The following is an 18,330-nucleotide window of genomic DNA, read 5'->3' on the forward strand; positions in this document are numbered from 1 at the left end:
TGCAGTGAGGGAAGCAGTGTGCCCAGCAGCAATTCAGAGCAGAGGTGTGTAGAGCCGTACACACAGAGCTGAGCTGGGTGTTGCAGCAGTCACAGAGCGGAGTGCTTCAGTCGGGAGCACCAGCAGCGTGCAAGCCAGTGCCCGCCGCCAACAGCGGTGACCAGAGAAAAGGTGACATGCAGTGTAAGCTCAGTGGCTGCAAGAAAGCAAGGCACAGAACGCTCCGTGTCTGTGAGTACAACACACGTGCCCCTGACTGGGACATTAAACACCTGCCAAGCCACGCTGGGCTTGTACAAGGCCCTTATTACCAGCAGCCACTTTGCGCCCACTTTCCTGAGACTGTCAGGAGAGTTGTGCAAGAGTTATGTCAGGCCTAGACAGTACTGTGGCCCGAGACCTTGTAGACATCTACAGTATATGGACTATTGGCAGTGGAAGGTACGGAGACTGACCATTGTTTACAGAAGTAGGGGTGTTGTTTGCTTGCTGGACCCTATTAAAAACGACACAGCACCAGCCGTTGCTGGCGCCATTGAGTTCGCAGCAGGAGCTGCAGTTTAAGGACTTCCTGACACCCTTGCGATTGAAACGCTGTTATTTTGGAACCATTGCTCTTCACCTTAAGAATATCCTTTGATTTTAATGTACTGTTTGTCTTCCCTATATAACCCTTTGTCTCACTACATTTTAACTCTTTACCTCCCTACGTGGAGTATTCCTCTTTAAATAGGCTGAGCAAGGGTTATCAGGTTTATGTCAGCCTGTGGTCAGAACCAGAGCGCTGAGTGGAACGGTCCTAACTTCCATACCGGGGATCCCTCTAAAAGAGGCCTGGTGTCAGAACCAGAGCTCAGAGTGGATTTGCCCTCACTTCCATACTATGGATTCCTTTAAGAGGGGCCTTGGGTCATTACGAAAGCGCAGAGTGGATTTGCCCTCACTTCCATACTAAGGATCCCTTTAAAAGGGAGGCCTTGGGTCAGTACCAAAGTGCAGAGTGGATTTGCCCTAACTTCCATACCAATGATCCCTTTAAGAGGGAAGATGTGCCTATGAGATGGAGCATGTGTGGTGGGGATATGGGCAGGGAGGGGGGGGATTCTTTTCTGTCATGTGCTCTCTGCTCCTTTCAGGGGGGCAGACAATGGCTGGGAGTTTATGTTCCCAGGGATGCTAGATTTCTCTCACCATGTCAGTGTCTGCTGAGGTGTTGTCAAGTGGGAAAACTTGCTCATAGCAACCAATCACAGTTCAGCTACTTTTAACCAGCTCTGGTGAAATGAGAGATGCTTAGTGATTGGTTGCTATGAGCAAGTTTTCCTTGCAACCAATCACTGCTCAGCTTCTTTTTAACAGCTTTGGTGAAATGAAAGATGGTTGGTGATACACACACACACACACACACACACACACACACACACACACACACACACACACACACACACACACACACACACACACACACGCATTCACTTTTATATAGAGAGGTAAATGTCTTACCTATTCTGAGTGCGGCATAGACTTTCTGTATGACGACAGGCCGCAGGTGTGTACTGTGATGTTACACCGTGAAGGAGTCTCTGAACGGCTGGACTCCATGAGTCAAGTGACTCTGATGGGAACTCCTCTTGTTCTCTGAATGAGAAAAAGGTCAAGGTTCGTTGCATCCATGGGGTCACTGTGGACTATACTGTGGTCATGGATATGTCCAAAAGTGTTGAGTGCCAAGATGGCAGTATAACACCGAACTTATTGTACTCCTTTGAGGGGGACAGGGATTTTGTGTTTGAAGATGCATGGGAAGTTGATGAAGTGTGGGGTGGCTCAAAGGAGGAGGTAGCACCCCCTAAGGTCAAATGTCCAGAGTTCTGGGTCACCAAGAGAAAGTGTGGGTCTGACCAACTTGGGGGCTTAGCTGGGGTGACCAAACATGTGACCGTGGGAAACGGGGTACTTTCAGGAAAGGGGTCCGACACCTGTTTGAGTGGAGACTTGCTGTTCCAGGATGACAGGGTGAGTGGGGGTGACTCCAATTCAGACTGTGACTCGAACACAAGGGAAAGTGTGTGTAGTAAGGAGGTCACTTTATCTTGGACAAACCCAGCACAGAGGGAGTTGGTGATGGGCTGAAATTAAAACAGACCTGTAGTAGACCCGCAGAGACCATAGAGGTGGATGCAGAAACAGGTAGAGCTCTGAAGAGGCAGAGTATGGGTGGGCATGAGAGCCCATGTGAAAATCTGATTAAGGAACTGATGGTGCGCCACGTGCTGGCCAAAAGAGAGCAGGACCATGAGAGAGAGCTATTTAAAGAGACTGTAAAAGAGCATGTTGAACGAGAAAGGGTCCTAAGACAAGCACCTGAGCACAGAGTGGATGAGCTGGAGAAGGAAGTCTCTGAGCTCAGTGGTCACCTGTCAGTGTTTCAAACTATGAACAAGGCCATATTGAAAGATATGGAGGTGCTTAGAGAGGCCCAAAAGAAGCATCAACAGGAGCTTCTCCTGAGAGAGGATGAGCTTCGCTGGTTGGCAGAGGAGCAAGATAAAGTTCTCCGAGAGCTCAAGATAGAGAAGGAGACTAATGCCCAGCTCCAGAAATCCACGGATGACTGGGAAATCAAACTGTCACGCTCTCTGTCTGATCGCCATGAAGGAGAGTGAGCTGGAGAGGTGTATTGCCAAGTTTTTAACACTAAGGTTCGGACACGGCTTTAAAGAAGGCTACTACTTGCGATATAACGCAATTTTATTTCAATGTACAAAATTATATATATATCTCTATCTATCTAATCATACAATTCCTTTAAAGATTAACTAATATACAGTATACTCACATCATCAGTCACCAAGAGGCTTTTAAACATCATCTGTCTGGAATATCAGAGAAGCAACACCAAGACAGAGACCCCTGGAAGATTCACAACACTGCACGGGCGTCCCCACTTATGCAGGTATCAACACTGTACACATACAGGTATCCAGTTTTTGCTTCTGTCTTAGTCATGTTTCTCTGGCCTTATATAATAAATTACACTATGTGTAACTAGCTTCACCCAGCCCATCCACTGGCCGGCCTTCAAGGTTGGATGAAACAGACAACATGGCATCATCAGACAATGGGTCATAAACCCTAACAATATAAAAGCCACATGGGTTTAGATAAAACTACCACAGATAAACCTTAATGTTTTTACAATAACAAACATAGAAACTTAGAACTATTTGTGAAACAACAGTTCTCAACATTGTGTCACTGCGGGAGCATTCTCTGTCACATAAGAAATGCAGCTAATGGTCTGATAAACTCACCACAGACAGAGGTTACGTAAACCTTAATGTTTTACAATGACAAACAACAAATATATTGTCACTATAACCATTATCTTGTCTGTAACTGTTTGACTAGAAATGCAGCTCTGTCCTGGTCTGAATGCATTCTATATATTTCAATATATGGACTCAAAATAGCCATTTTTATATTCGCACTACAGAGTGGCTGACCAAAGAAGGGGCCTCCACGGAGTAAGAAATCCAGCAGGGAAAGTGCCATGCAGATGGCCATACAAGGGACGTCGATGTCTTGGAAAACTGCACTGACGCTCAGGACGAGGAGGTCTAACAGTATAGCCAAGAAAGTGAGACTTCGGTTTTCAAGGGCATAATAGAGGTACCCGAAGACATGCAAGAAGCATGTGCCAGTAAGGATGTGACGAAGAGAGAGACAAAGCAGTTGGTCATACTGTCGACTAAAAGTCACAGTGAAGCGGGTGGTTATCCTGAGGGACATGCACCTACAATGCCTCCGCATGAAGCAGATGATCCTGTTGAGAAATCATGAAGCCGCTCGACGTCTGGAGCAGGCGAGGAAAGCATAAAGTCGGCTGGGCTTTATGGAAGACATCATTCAAGTGCCCAGAGGTCTGGTGAGGAAAGTCATCGGAAGACTTGGGAAAGAGATGCAGGAGATGGTGAATAGATCCGGTGTGATGAGAGTGAGGATTCCGGCTGATGACGAAGCCCAGGACGTGGGTGAAGATGGGATGGTTCCATTCCTCGTTGTCAGATCCATAGAGAGCCTTGGGAATATCCGGATGCTCCTGGAGTATCGTGTATTGTACCTGAAGGAAGTAGAGCAGCTAAGACTTGAGAGGGAGCAAATCAACAGAGATCTGCAGGAAATGGGAATAAGATGGCTGCCACCTTCAACTCGCGGTATAGAGAGGCGAAGAGGTTTGCTTAAGATTGGAAGTCCTCAAGCTGGAGCTAATAGGGGACAGAGGGAAGGACTGCTCTCTGGGCATTAAAGACTATGGGAGAAATAGCCAGCAGAGAGATAAGAGAAGGTGTCCTGATGAAAGAGGTAGAAGCAGTGATGCCTCTGTTAGATCAGGGCTGAGTAACCTAAGCGGGAGACCCTGTAGCAGACAAAATGATAGTCAGACCAGGCAGGATGTATAGGTGCAAGGAAATTATGCCTACATACTGAACGATGTGGGCAGGGAAAGCCTAATGGATTTCTGACACTGAAACAGGCAACAAAGTCTGATAGCTCATTGTTCACATACAGGGATGTGGTGACAGTGACAGACTATGTCTCAGGAGCTGATGCTCAAAGCCACTTGGGAAGGCCCTCTCGACGGGTAGGGCAAGGTGATATGGGTGCCCTGTCTCGAGGCCCTCGATTTAGAACAAGTGTTCAACCCCACAGGTTTGAACAGGGGGGAAATATGTGGTGTGACTGGTGGTCGCGTGGTTAATGGGATGTGTATGTCACAGGGATGGATGCTCCCTATGATGCAACCCGGAGTATTTTGTCTTTAGTGCACATGAGCACTAATATGTTGTTTAGTGCACCTGGGTCCAGGTTGCGGGTAGCTATGAGAGATGGGAGGGTCTAGCTACCCATATTACCTCACCTTAGGGTGAGGGTTCTAACTGTACCCTATTTTCCCTGTGTGTGTGGTTGTGAGTTTCAGGACCTGCAGTGAGGTCATGACATGTGACCAGCCCATGTGATCCATACCTCACCTGTGGGTGTGGTTACAAGCTATGTAATCGAGGTGTGTTTAGCACTTGGCAGTGAGTGTTTGGGAGTCTGTAGTGGACACTTGGAAGTCTGTCTACTCTGGCAGTGGTCTGTGTGCAGAGAGAGAGAAGCCTTCCTGTGTCTGTGGCTCCAGATAGAGCTCTGCTGTGGACATTGATGCGGCGTCTGCCTTATGTAAAGACTGTTTACCTTTCTGTTGCGGAGTTGATGGTTCATGAAGCAAATAAACCCATATGGACATTGAAGAGAATGTGCCTCCTGTTTCCTCCCACGCAGCTGAGTGAGTACAATCCTTACACCGTGTTCATAATCGCCCAGTCTATCAATAAAAAAATGGAGTGATCTGATCGCTTAACGGCATAGCGAGTAAAATAGTCAAAATGCCAGAATTGTGGGTTTTTTTTGTTTTTTTTTTTTTGTTTTTTTTTTTGTCGCCGCGACATTGCATTCAAATGCAATAACGGGTGATCAAAAGATCCTATCTGCACCAAAATGGTATCATCAGCTCAGCATGCATAAAATAAGCCCTCACCCAACTCGAGATCACGAAAAATGGAGACGCTACCGGTATCAGAATATGGCGCAATTTTTTTTTTTTTTTTTTTTTTTTAACAAAGTTTGAAATTTTTTTTCACCACTTAGATAAAAAAGAACCTAGACATCTTTGGTGTACATGAACTCGTAATGACCTGGAGAATGATAATTGCAGGTCATTTTTAGCAATTAGTGAACCTAGTAAAAAAAAAAAAAAAAAAAGCCAAGCAAAAAAAAAGTGAGGGATTGCACTGTTTTTGCAATTTCACTGCACGTGGAATTTTTTTCCCGTTTTTTTTTTTTTTTTTTTTTAACTGTTTATTTTATTATCTGAAAAAGCTTTTTTCTTTTGAAAACATAAACACGAAAGGTTACACTTTAAGAAAAAGAGAAAAGGAAAGAAAATTTCCAACCTCTCTCTCCTTCCATCAAATACAACAAAACTTTTAGACGGGGGGAGACGTAGGGAAAGATAGGGAAGGGTATGAAAAAAGAATTTGACACATTTTGCATACAAATCAGCACATCAAAATATATAAACGGCGTTCACTGGCGATTAAGTGCTACTATTCATAAAAAGGTCCCAAGGAGACCATATCCGTTGATATTTTCCCAACTGGTTATTAATACATGCAGTTAGGTATTCCAGTCGCCTTGTTTCCTGGATTCTCTGTTCTAGATCTTGAATGGTAGGGGGAGAAGTCTTCTTCCAGAACGAGGATATAAGACACTTTGCCGAAGTCCTGATATGTAGGAGCAGCCTGGCCGAGTCCCTTGAGATATTCATAGGTGGAACATTAAGGAGATAATTGAATGGATCCAAAGCGACCTCAATCCCCAAAACTCTGTGGATCAACCCCCCCACATCCCTCCAAAACGGAGCCAGGACATTACAGTCCCAAAAAATGTGGGTGAGAGAACCCTTGTCTAGCTTACATCTCCAGCATTGGTCTGATGTGTTGGGAAAGAGTCTATTCAAGACCTCAGGGGTATGGTACCAATGCATCAGTATTTTGTATTGGTTCTCTTTATGTGTGGTGCATATGGAAGTCTTTGCTGCCCTTTCCCAGATAGTCTGCCACATTGGTCTCGGAATCACTCTTCCCAGATATGTTTCCCATTTTGTCATGTACGAGTGCTGTATTTCCATATGTGACGAGAGTATGTCATATATTCGTGAGATTAATCCCTTAGTTGATGGACCCTGCCTGCAGAGGCCCTCAAATGGGGTAAGTTTGGGGAATGTAGTTGATCTGATCATTGATGTAGCTAAGTGACGTATCTGGGCATAGGTGTAGAAAGCTTCTTTAGGAAGTCTAAATTTTTCTCGTAGGGCCGCAAAGGGGAGTATTGTGTTGGTGCAAGGGTCTATAATATCTACAAAACGAAAGAGTCTAGCCCGGATCCATGGGGTCCGTCACACGACTATCTGAACTATTTTGTAAGGCTGTTGTGTATAAAAATGGCGTCAGTGGAGATTCGATTGGTGCTAATGAGAAGGCCTTCCTGGCCGCCCGCCACACTCGTCTCGTGAGTACCATGGGACCCAAAAGACTCGCATCTGTGGCATTTGAGGAATTTCCATACAATAAGGTAGCTGGGTGATTAGGGGCCTACCATCTCTGCTCCACCTCTCTCCATCTATCCACTGAGGTCAAATTGGTCCAAGCAGGGATACGTCTCAGATGTGTGGCTAAGTAGTATTTCCATATATCAGGGAAAGTCAAGCCACCCAATTTTCTAGGAGATACCAACACCGCTTGAGCAATTCGGTGGCGTTTGTGAGCCCAGACGAAGTTATTTAACGTTTTTTGGATTCGTCGGATCACCAGTCTCGGGATCGGTATAGGTAATGTCTCCAGCAAATATAGTAATCTTGGAAGTATCGTCATTTTAACGGAGGCCATCCTCCCAAAGAATGATAAATTAAGCTTTTCCCACTTGGTCAGTGTCTTTTTTAGGTCTTCTAGAAAAGAGGGGAAGTTATGGGAGTATAGCTTTTTGTATGTGTCTGAGTAAATCCCTAAATATTTTAAGCGGTCTTTTTTCCAAGTGTATGTAAATGCCGATTGTAGTGTTGCGATAGTCAATGGTGTTAGGTTAAGCAGCAAAGCCTCCGTTTTTGTATCATTAATTTTATAGCCTGACAGGTTGCCATATTCGTTTAGAATTGAGTGTAGGTTGGGCAGAGAGATCAGGGGATTCCGTAGTGTTAAAAGTATATCATCTGCAAAAAGTGATAACTTATACTCATGTCCCCCTACCTGAATTCCCTGAATATCCGGGCTCTCCCTGACCTGTGCAGCTAAGGGTTCTATACAAAGTACGAATAATAGGGGGGACAGGGGACACCCCTGTCTAGAGCCATTATATATGGGAAAAGCAGATGATGACGCGTGGGTAAGCTTCACCGAGGCCTCAGGATTTGTATATAGGCCCCGAACGGCCTGCAAGAAAGGCCCCTCAATGCCGAGCCTTTTAAGCGTGGCAAACAGGAATGGCCAACCCAGCCTATCGAAGGCCTTCTCCGCATCAAGACTAAGAAACAAGCCCTCCTCTCCCCGGCGGTTTAATGCATCTATAAGGTCTATCGTTCGTCTGGTGTTATCCCCCGCTTGCCTATTCAAAACAAATCCCACTTGCTCCCCATGAATCAGCCGTGGAAGAAATATTGATAATCTGGTGGCCAGGATTTTTGCAAATATTTTTAAGTCTGTGCTTAGCAATGATATTGGGCGATAGCTTGCACAGTTCGAAGGGTCTTTTCCAGGTTTTGGGATCACTGTTATGTGGGATTTCAGCATCGAGGTAGGGATCGGGTTACCACTGAGGAATTAATTAAATAGAGTCTGCATGTGAGGGACAAGTGTATCTTGGAATACTTTCTAATATAAATATGAGAAACCGTCTGGTCCTGGAGCTCTTCCATTTGGAAGTTCCTTGATTGCGGAATTCAATTCCTCCGCGGTAATAGGGGTGTTAAGTGTGTCTAGTGTTGGGAGTGATCGAGCAGCGAGATACTCATCAATTAAATGGGCTCTTGTTTCTGGGTCCGCCGGAAGAGTTGAGGGAAGCGAGTACAACCCGGCGTAGTAATCCTTGAAGGTATCCGCATGACCCTGGGGGTCGTATGTCAGATGTCCTTGTGTATCTCTGATAACCAAGGGTGTGGATTGTGCCTTACGGTCCCTAAGCTGTGCTGCGAGAAGGGAGTGAGCCTTATTACCCTTCTCATAGTTGTTTAGTAAACGCTATCATTTTCTCCACCTTCCCAACCGCCAGATCCTTTAGCTTATTCCTTACAGTTACGATGGATTTTAATTTGGCAATGGAGGGTTTAGTGAGCATGTCTCGCTCTAGTGTTGTAAGCTGACTGGTGAGTTCCCGGTGTTGTCTCTCCGCGTCCCTTTTCATGTGGGATGCTAATGAAATGCAATTGCCCCTCATGACAGATTTGTGTGCTTCCCATAAGACAGATTGGGAGGAGACAGACCCCTTATTTAGTTGAAAGTAGCCCTCCAACTGGCCTTGTAGCTTAGTTTGATACATGGGGACCTTTAGAAGATGATCATTGAGTCTCCAATGACATACCCTCCTGGTTGTGACAGAGTCACATACGTCCAACACTACAGGGGCGTGATCGGACCACGTGATCTGGCCAATCTCAGAACTCTCAGTGATGCGCATTGCCGGAAGGTTCCCCAGGAAAATGTCTATGCGCGTATGTGTAGAATGGGGGTGTGAGTAAAATGTATATTGTCGGGAGGTGGGGTTCGCCACCCGCCATAAATCAAAAAGGGCATATTTGTGAATCAAAGCACGAAAGGCCTTTGCTTGCCTGGCTATGTGTGCTCCCGCCTGCCGGCCACTCAGCGAGTGTCTATCTCTAACCTCTGAGAACGGGACATTAAAATCGCCACCAATGAACAATGTGGAAGGAAGCTCTTGACTAACTTTATTTAAGACCCGCTCAAGGAAGGGTATTTGACCCACGTTTGGGGCGCATATGTTGCATAAAACAATTGGGGCTCCTTTTAGTTGTCCAGTCAGGATGATGTATCGACCCTTGGGGTCTTTGATAACCTTAGTGATTTGAATTGGGCAACCATTAGCTATGAGGATAGCTACCCCTGCTCTTTTTTTATCACTGGGAGCCATATATACTGTGGAAAATTTACCCCGTGCAAAGTGAAATGAGCCTGTATCGTCATGGTGTGTTTCTTGTATAAACGCCACATCTGCCTTTGAGGTTTTTAACTCCTGTAGAGCTAATCGTCGCTTAACATTGGAGTTAAGCCCTTTAACATTCATAGTTATTATACGAATCATGGTTGTGTTTGTAAGTATTTAGTTGAGAATGGATCCTAGTCCTACCCCACTTCAGTAGATGTAGTTTTCTTATCCCCGCATGGTGAATCTCCGCCAGACTGCTCCCCATTGTCGCCGACATATCAGCATGCATCATGTAAATCAAGTAAAGATAAATCACATTAGGAAGACACATTAGGAAGGAAGGGAGACAACAAACAACATTTAGAACCATCACAGATGAATATGTTAACAGTGACAGTGAGTTATCGGAATCAGTCTTTCCGGTCTTCAAAAAAATTAAGAAGAACTGTGGTCGAGTGTCTATACTTAACGCTGGAATAACAATAGAGTTCCCTCTAGAGCCGTGGGCGCTCCAGGAGTCAGAGTCACTCGTGAGGGTCTACGGATTTGGCTATATACCAGAGCCTCCGCTTCGAAACCAGGATCTTTGAACAAAAATGTATATAGAAAAGAGAGTATACAACTAGCTTTAGGCATGTCTACTCCCCGCAGACGTCTTTAGTAAGTGATGAATGAATAGCATGGCCAACAAGGATTGCTCAATATTCACAGTGTAGCTATGTTTCGTGTCTCATTTCTTATGGGGTGTTTGGCCCCCCCCGGTCCACCGGAACCTGGTGACGCAGGGGAATGCTGCCTTTTAGAAGACACCCGACGCCAGACCTCTGGAGGGGGCGGCGGAGGGGGAATCAGCCCCCAGTTGGATAACCTCAGCATAGGAATCTCTAGAGTCTCGCAAAATTGGGGAAGATCAGATGCCTCTCTGAGTGTGGCTGTGCGACCGTTTTTCCTGGCCGAGAGGCTAAAGGGGAATCCCCATCTATAGAGAATCTGGTGTTCCCTCAGGGTGTCTAGAAGAGGTCTGAGCATTTTCCTCTTTTGTAGAGTCATCCAGGAGAGGTCTGTCAGTAGTTGAAGAGAGTGACTTTCGTATTCTATATTACGTAGCTTCCATGCTTGCTGCATGATTTCCTCCTTAAGCTTATAGTCAGTGACACAGCAGATGATGTCTCTAGGTGTTTGGGAGGAATTTTTTGGCCGGAGGGCTCTGTGAGCTCTGTCTAGGCTTATTTTGTGAGATGGCGGAGCTTCAGGATTTTGTTGAATATATTTTGTAAAATTATGAATAGGTTTTCCTCTCCGTTATGTTCAGGCAGGCCTCTGATTCTTATATTATGTCTCCGTCCCCTGTTGTCCAAATCCTCAAGATGGCGCTAGTATTCACGGAGGGTGTCGTGCTGTGCTGTCATGGTAGCTTGCAGGTTAGCCACATATTTCCTCGTCTCGTCATGGTCATTCTCCAGAGAATCTACTCTATAAGCCATCTGTTGGATGTCTTGTCTGACAGCCGAGATTTCTGTTCTGCAGACCTCTTTGATCTCCTGTACCATGGATTGTAAGTCTTCTTTCGTGGATAAGTGTGCCATATATAGCTTCCAGTCCCTCAGGGATATACTCTGTGAGTCCTCGTCTGGCAGAAGAGGGGTATCTGGGGTGCTGGAGAGAAAGGTGGTTGGGTGTATATATCTGGACATGGAGGGGGTGGCGGACAAGCAAAAATCTTCTGCAGGTCCCTGCATTTGTGGAGGATCATGTCGTCTTCCTTTGGCTGCATCATTCTGGGGCGCTGGGGACTGTGTAACCCCCTGCTGTGCTGGTTGCTGCGATGCCTGTGCGCCTGCTGACATTTCTATGTGTTCTCCCTCCATGTGCTCAGCCCCCCCTCTCTGTTCCACTGCACAACGCCGTGAGTCACATTCTTCTGAGCCTTCTCCTCCCCCTCCTCTATCCAGTGCCCTCTGCTCTTTGTGTGGAGAGACGGGGCTTATCTGGGCCCGGTAATCCTCCAGCTGCAGCGGTGTAGTCTTTCCTCCCTGAGTTTCCCGCTTCGCCACCGCCATGTTACCTGAGCGCGTCCTCCCTGAGGAGGAATGGAAGAACGCGTCCAGAGGTCCCAGCTGATGGATATGCTGTGAGGAGGGCACCGATCGATCCGGCGGCTTCTGCTGATGTTTTTTAACCATATCCCGGACAACCCCGGAGAGTCTGTGAGTTATTACAGCCGTTTTTGTAGCTGTGGCTGCGGGGAGTTCTCTGCCACACGTCTTACTCCATCAACATCCGGCTCCGCCCCCTTTTTTTCCATTTTATAGTACACGACATGGTAATACCAATGGTGTCATTCAAAAATACAACTTATCCTGCAAAAAACAAGCCCTCACACGACCATATTGACAGAAAAATAAAAAAGTTATGGCTCTGGGAAGACGGGGAGCGAAAAACGAAAACGCAAAAACAAAAATGCCTCCGGGTGTTAAGGGGTTAATTTTAGGGTGACCCTACGTCATTTTTTTGGAGGGGTCTCCCATTATAATAACCAGTAAAGGCTAAGTATACAACTGAGATCTGATACTAATAGCCTGGGAAGCTCTATGGGTATTACCTCAGGCTATAAACATCAGCCCACATCTGTCAGCTTTCCCTTTGCTGGTTATGAAAATTAAGTCCATGCAATTTATTCAGAAAAATAATCATTTAACTAAATACATGTGCAGTAAACTGCATATGTGTTGTACTAATTATATATTTGACATCTTTATATCGATCTATTCTGTGTGTACATACTATATGTAACCTATCTGTTCTATTATGCCGGGTCCTGCTGTGACTGCACTGTACATGGCAGATGAATTGCCGGCTTTTCATCATTCAGTCTAATATATATATATATATATATATATATATATATATATATATATATATATATATATATATATATATAATATGTTAGTGTGTGTTTGTATTAATGAATACTTCCATGGAAAATATGTGTAAATGACAGATAATTACTGTGTCAAACCTCATGTTAAAATCGTATTACAATCGGGTAGCAATCACATGGCATTCGGATGTCAATCAGATAGCACTTGCATGACACTAGTCCTACTTTTCTGGACTGAAATCTGAACTTTTTTTTCACGGTAATGGGTACAAGCCCTTAACATTGCCATTGTCGCCTATAAACAAGCAAAAATAAAAGACTATCTCTCACCTGTCCAAAGTTGAAAGAATCCAGAGTTTCCAACAACGTAATCCATCTGTGTGACATTTGCTCATAATAATAATAATATAATCTTTATTTATATAGCGCCAACATATTCCCCAACTTTTTACAATTCAGCAGTTCATATACAGCAGTCATAGCAAAGTAAATGATAATACAATAATTAATGCAAATATATTAACAACCCTGCCCGTAAGAGCTTACAATTTGCTATGTGGTGGTGTTGACACAAAGTACAGAGGCTTATTTACAATGATGGTCCAGCTATCTTGAGGAATTGGAGATGGATAAAGGTTGGATGAGTTAGTCACCAGCCAATATTTGTAGTGCTTTTGGCGATGGAGTTTAATGGAGGGTTATGAGGCAACCGCTCCCACTGAAGAGCTGGGGAAAATAACTACATGTAGCGAGAGTGGGCCCATGAACTGTGCTGACCTCAGTGAGATCATTGCAGTTCACCGTGAGAAATCGGGGTGCAACGAGTCATACTCCCCAGATTTTTAACGTGTGCAGTTGCCTCAGATCACCGCTCATGCTGATGAGCAAAGGTTGCACAGATGGATTGCGGCATTGGAAACTCTGGATTCTTTCAACTTTGGACAGGTGATTTGATATTGTTTTTACATTTTTGTTTTTTACAGAGGATAATGGCTTCAGGGGATTAGGTGTTAAGGTGAGTATAATGTGATTTTTTTTTTTTTTTTTTTTTTTTTTTAATTTTATAATTAATTTTACTCTATGTAGACAGTAGGGTTGAATATAACTCTCAACATTTTCCCATGCTCACGCTGATCACAGGCAGAGCAGGGTAGAATCATAGAATTGTAGAGTTGGAAGGGACCTCCTGGGCCATCTTGTCCAACCCCCTGCTCAAAGCAGGATTCGCTAAATCATCCCAGTTAGATGTCTGTCCAGCCTCTGTTTGAAGACGTCCATTGAAGGAGAACTCACCACTTCTCGTGGCAGCTTGTTCCACTCATTGATCACTCTAACTGTCAAAAAGTTTTTTCTAATATCTAATCTGTGTCTCCTCCCATTCAGTTTCATCCCATTGCTTCTAGTCTTTCCTTGTGCAAATGAGAATAAAGTTGATCCTTCTACAATGTGACAGCCCTTTAGATATTTGTAGACAGCTATTAAGTCTCCTCTCAGTCTTCTCTTTTGCAAACTAAACAATCCCAAATCCTGCAACCTTTCCTCATAAGACAGGGTTTGCAGACAGGTCACCATTCTGGTTGCTCTTTTCTGAACTTGCTCCAGTTTGTTGATGTCTTTTTTAAAATGTGGTGCCCAAAACTGGACACAATATTCCAGATGAGGTCTGACCAAAGAGGAGTAGAGGGAAATAATGACTTCACGTGATCTAGACTGTATGCTTCTGTTAATACATCCTAGAATTGCATTTGCCTTTTTTGCTGCTGCATCACACTGTTGACTCATATTCAGTCTGTGATATATTAGTATACCCAAGTCTTTTTCACATGTGCTGTTGCTTAGCCCTATTCCTCCCATTCTGTATATGCTTTTTTCATTTTTATTGCCCAGATGTAGTACTCTGCATTTTTCCCTGTTAAAAACCATTCTGTTAGTTGCTGCCCACTTCTCCAGTTTATTTATATCTTTTTGAATCCTCTCTCTCTCTTCTCTAGTATTAGCTATCCCTCCTAGCTTTGTGTCATCAGCAAATTTAATCAGTTTACCCTCAATTCCTTCATCTAAATCGTTGATAAAGATGTTGAACAATACAGGGCCCAGGACAGAGCCCTGTGGTACCCCACTTGAGACATTCTTCCAACTGGATGTGCAGCCATTTACGACCACTCTTTGGGTCCGATCACTAAGCCAGTTATGAATCCACCTAACAGTTGCCTTGTCCATTCCATACTTAGTCATTTTTTCAATAAGAATTGTATGCGATACTTTGTCAAATGCTTTGCTGAAGTCAAGATATACTATATCTACAGCATTTCCTTGATCCACCCAAGGGTATAATGATGTGAGCTGTCTTCAACACTCGACACAGGGGATCATTGTGAATAGTACCGCTGATTGCCAGGCGCCAGTATGTGTCTCACTGATGACACACGCATGTCATCCGTGTGACATCAGTGTGCATGTGTGCGAGACGTCTTGCGGCCCGTGCTGCTAAAAAATAGTCATGTTAGCTTGTCTTGCCCACAGTCACACGATCCGTGGAAACACACCGACATGTGCGCAGATCCATTCACTTGAATGGGTCTACGTGTATTAGTGTCTCCGGTACATATGAAAACTGTCATCACATACCGGAGACACTGACGTGTGAAGGAGGCCTTAAGAGATGCTCCCATTTCCAGTATCCTATCCCAAAATATAGTAGGTGTAGTAATAATAATAGCAAATACCTCCAATTAGAAATGTGGTATAGTTTTCCTGATTCTCTGTCACTTACCCCATGTCCAGGGCATTGCAGTAGCTTAGGTATCCATGGTTATGACCACTAGCAACTAACAGTCATTTTACGAGTGGTAGTAACCATGGATACCTAAGCTAATGCAATGCTCTGCACATGGGGTGAGCAACTTAGCGAGTCAGAAGAACTATACTTCATATTTCCTAATATTATTATTACACCTACTACATATTGGGATAGTTGATCAGAGATGGGAATACCCCTTTAAGAATCTTGCCTGTTTTATAGTGTATATTTTTATCTGTTGCTATAGATTATAATGTAATAAAGCTTGTTTTTAATCCTCTCTTTATTGCTTCAGACTTTTCTGCGTTTGTGTATTATGTTTGTCGATTGTACTTTAGAGGTTCAGTACCATGGGATTTGTGAACAGGTGGCTCACCACTGTCTTAGGTCATAGTTTCATTATACTTTGAGTTGTATAGAATTATGTATATAGAAATGATCTAAAATATAAGGCATTGATATTGAAAAATAATAAAATCAGTTTTATTCTTTGCAGGTGACACTGGTGTCAAACCAGATACCTATGAAAAGCACGCCATTATTCCAGCTATACCTCCAGCCCTTCAGAGCCAAAATCAGTCATCGGAGCCTTTTCAATCAGTCACCTATTTGGATTCATCACAGACTGTTAAGCAAAATGAAAGCCGCAAAAGTGATGTTGAACATCAAATAATTCCCACAGAGAAGAAACCATTTACCTGTTCAGAATGTGGGAAATATTTTAAACATAAATCTAAATTGCTTAGACATGAGAGAATTCACACAGGAGAGAAGCCATTTTCCTGTTCAGAATGTGGGAAATGTTTTAAATATAAATTTAGATTGCTTACACATGAGAGAATTCACACAGGAGAGAAGCCATATTCATGTCCAGAATGTGGGAAATGTTTCAACGAGAAATCACATTTCCTTATGCATCAGCGAATTCACACAGGGGAGAAGCCATTTTCATGTTCAGAATGTGGGAAATGTTTTATAAGTAAATCTAACTTGCTTGCACATGAGAGAATTCACAAAGGAGAAAAGCCTTTTTCATGTTCAGAATGTGGGAAATGTTTTACTAACAAACCAAGTCTTCTTATCCATCAAAGAATTCACACAGGAGAGAAGCCGTATTCATGTCCAGAGTGTGGAAAATGTTTTATCCAGAGATCAGATCTTCTTATCCATCAAAGAATTCACACAGGGGAGAAGCCATATTCATGTCCAGAATGTGGGAAATGTTTTATCCGGATCGCAGATGTTCTTAAACATCAAAGCATTCACACAGGTGAGAAGACTTGTTCATGTCCAGAATGTGGGAAATGTTTTATACGGAGATCATATCTTCTTACCCATCAAAGAATTCACACAGGAGAGAAGCCATATTCATGTCCAGAATGTGGGAAATGTTTTATCCAGAGATCAGATCTTAATAGACATCAAAGAAGTCACACAAGAGAGAAGCCATATTCATGTCCAGAATGTGGGAAATGTTTTAGTTCGAGTTCACAACTTGTTGCACATCAGAGAACTCATACAGAGTAGAAACTATTTATGTGGTAATGTTATTCCTGGGAATCATATCTTCATCATCTAAAAACTCATGTAGAGTGTGAAGGAAATAAATAATCAATAATTGAAATCAATCAGGCAGTAGACTTACATTTAGTTGACAAAAGGGTGAAACTGGATATACCATTGGATATACAGTACATTGTAAACACAAAAGGGCTTTTGCTAGAAGGAGGTGTCAATCCTTTGCTCCTGGATTCTCAGCTTAGAGGTATGTTAGCAAATGGTCTGTGCTAGAAGGAATATTTCCTATTGTCTTTATAGTAAGGCACAGGTATTTTAAAGGGCACAACTTGGCTCATCCATCCATTCATAGACCACATTTAAACCCCTTCCCAACTTGCGCCGTATATACACAGAGCCGCAGGAGCAGTGTTTATGCAAGCTACCATATAGATATGGCAGTGTGATAAGGTAGATCAGCGACATGTCATTATACAGTTGATGTCCCATTCTAGGACAATATAAAAGAGTAAAAAAAAGTTAATAAAATGTAAAAAAAAAAAAAAAAAAATCACAAAATAAAGAACAAAAAAAAAATTAATCCAATTAAATATATTTATGTAAAAAATAAAAAAAAATTACACATGTCATGAATAGGTACACATACACAGCTCTGCTACATTTCTGTGGTATGTGACTTTCATGCTGCAGCCATGATCTCCCTTAGGCCGGCGTCACACTAGAGAGAAATACGGACGAGTGAGAGGCGTTAAAGCAACGCATTGCACTCGGACCAATGTTTCTCTATGGGGCAGCTCCCATCAGCCATATATTTCTCGGCTGTATTTTACGGGCCGAGAAAATCGCAGCATGCTGCAATTCTCAGCATATTACGGGCACAATACACCAATGCAAGTCTATGGGGGCGAGAAAAATACGGATTACACACGGACCAGACATGTGACTTGCGAGAAATATGCACCGGTGTCCTTTATCAAAGCCGGCAATTCATTTTGCGATACAGTAAAATCACACTGACATGTTTAATAAAGAAATGAAAGAATATATATGTATATACACACACATGTCATTGAGACACATACAGTATACACCGTATACACTTGTAACGTTCCACCATGTGAGTGGACGGGGATTACTCACTTTGCAGGTCTTTGAGGTTAACACTGGCACGCTCAGGGTTAAAATGAAGCCATTCAGTTTATTATTTAGACAGTTCCAGCAGCCATTTGCACTGTCTGTTAAACATTCAGCTTTTAGATATGAATTCAGTTACGGTCTCTCACTGACCCCGGTCAGTATAACACGGACACCTGTCCATTACCTGCTGGTGTCGGCCACACAGGTTCCCGGGTCCCACTTGTCCTCAGAGGTA

At 43.6% G+C, this 18,330-nt stretch overlaps 2 protein-coding genes across 2 annotated transcripts in view; both read left to right on the forward strand.

Annotated features, from left to right (window-relative positions):
- Positions 1-18,330, forward strand: part of LOC141093967 (uncharacterized) — a 744,741-nt gene that overhangs the window by 200,609 nt on the left and 525,802 nt on the right. The window lies entirely within an intron of this gene.
- Positions 5,230-17,068, forward strand: LOC141094326 (uncharacterized). Its single transcript, XM_073580164.1, has 2 exons — positions 5,230-5,332; positions 15,937-17,068. The coding sequence occupies exons 1-2, from the start codon at positions 5,260-5,262 to the stop codon at positions 16,965-16,967; spliced, it is 1,104 nt and encodes a 367-aa protein (XP_073436265.1). The 5' UTR covers positions 5,230-5,259; the 3' UTR covers positions 16,968-17,068.

The sequence above is a fragment of the Dendrobates tinctorius genome, unplaced genomic scaffold, assembly GCF_039654945.1.
Source record: "Dendrobates tinctorius isolate UK_male_01 unplaced genomic scaffold, ASM3965494v1 ptg000063l, whole genome shotgun sequence".
NCBI lineage: Eukaryota > Metazoa > Chordata > Amphibia > Anura > Dendrobatidae > Dendrobates > Dendrobates tinctorius.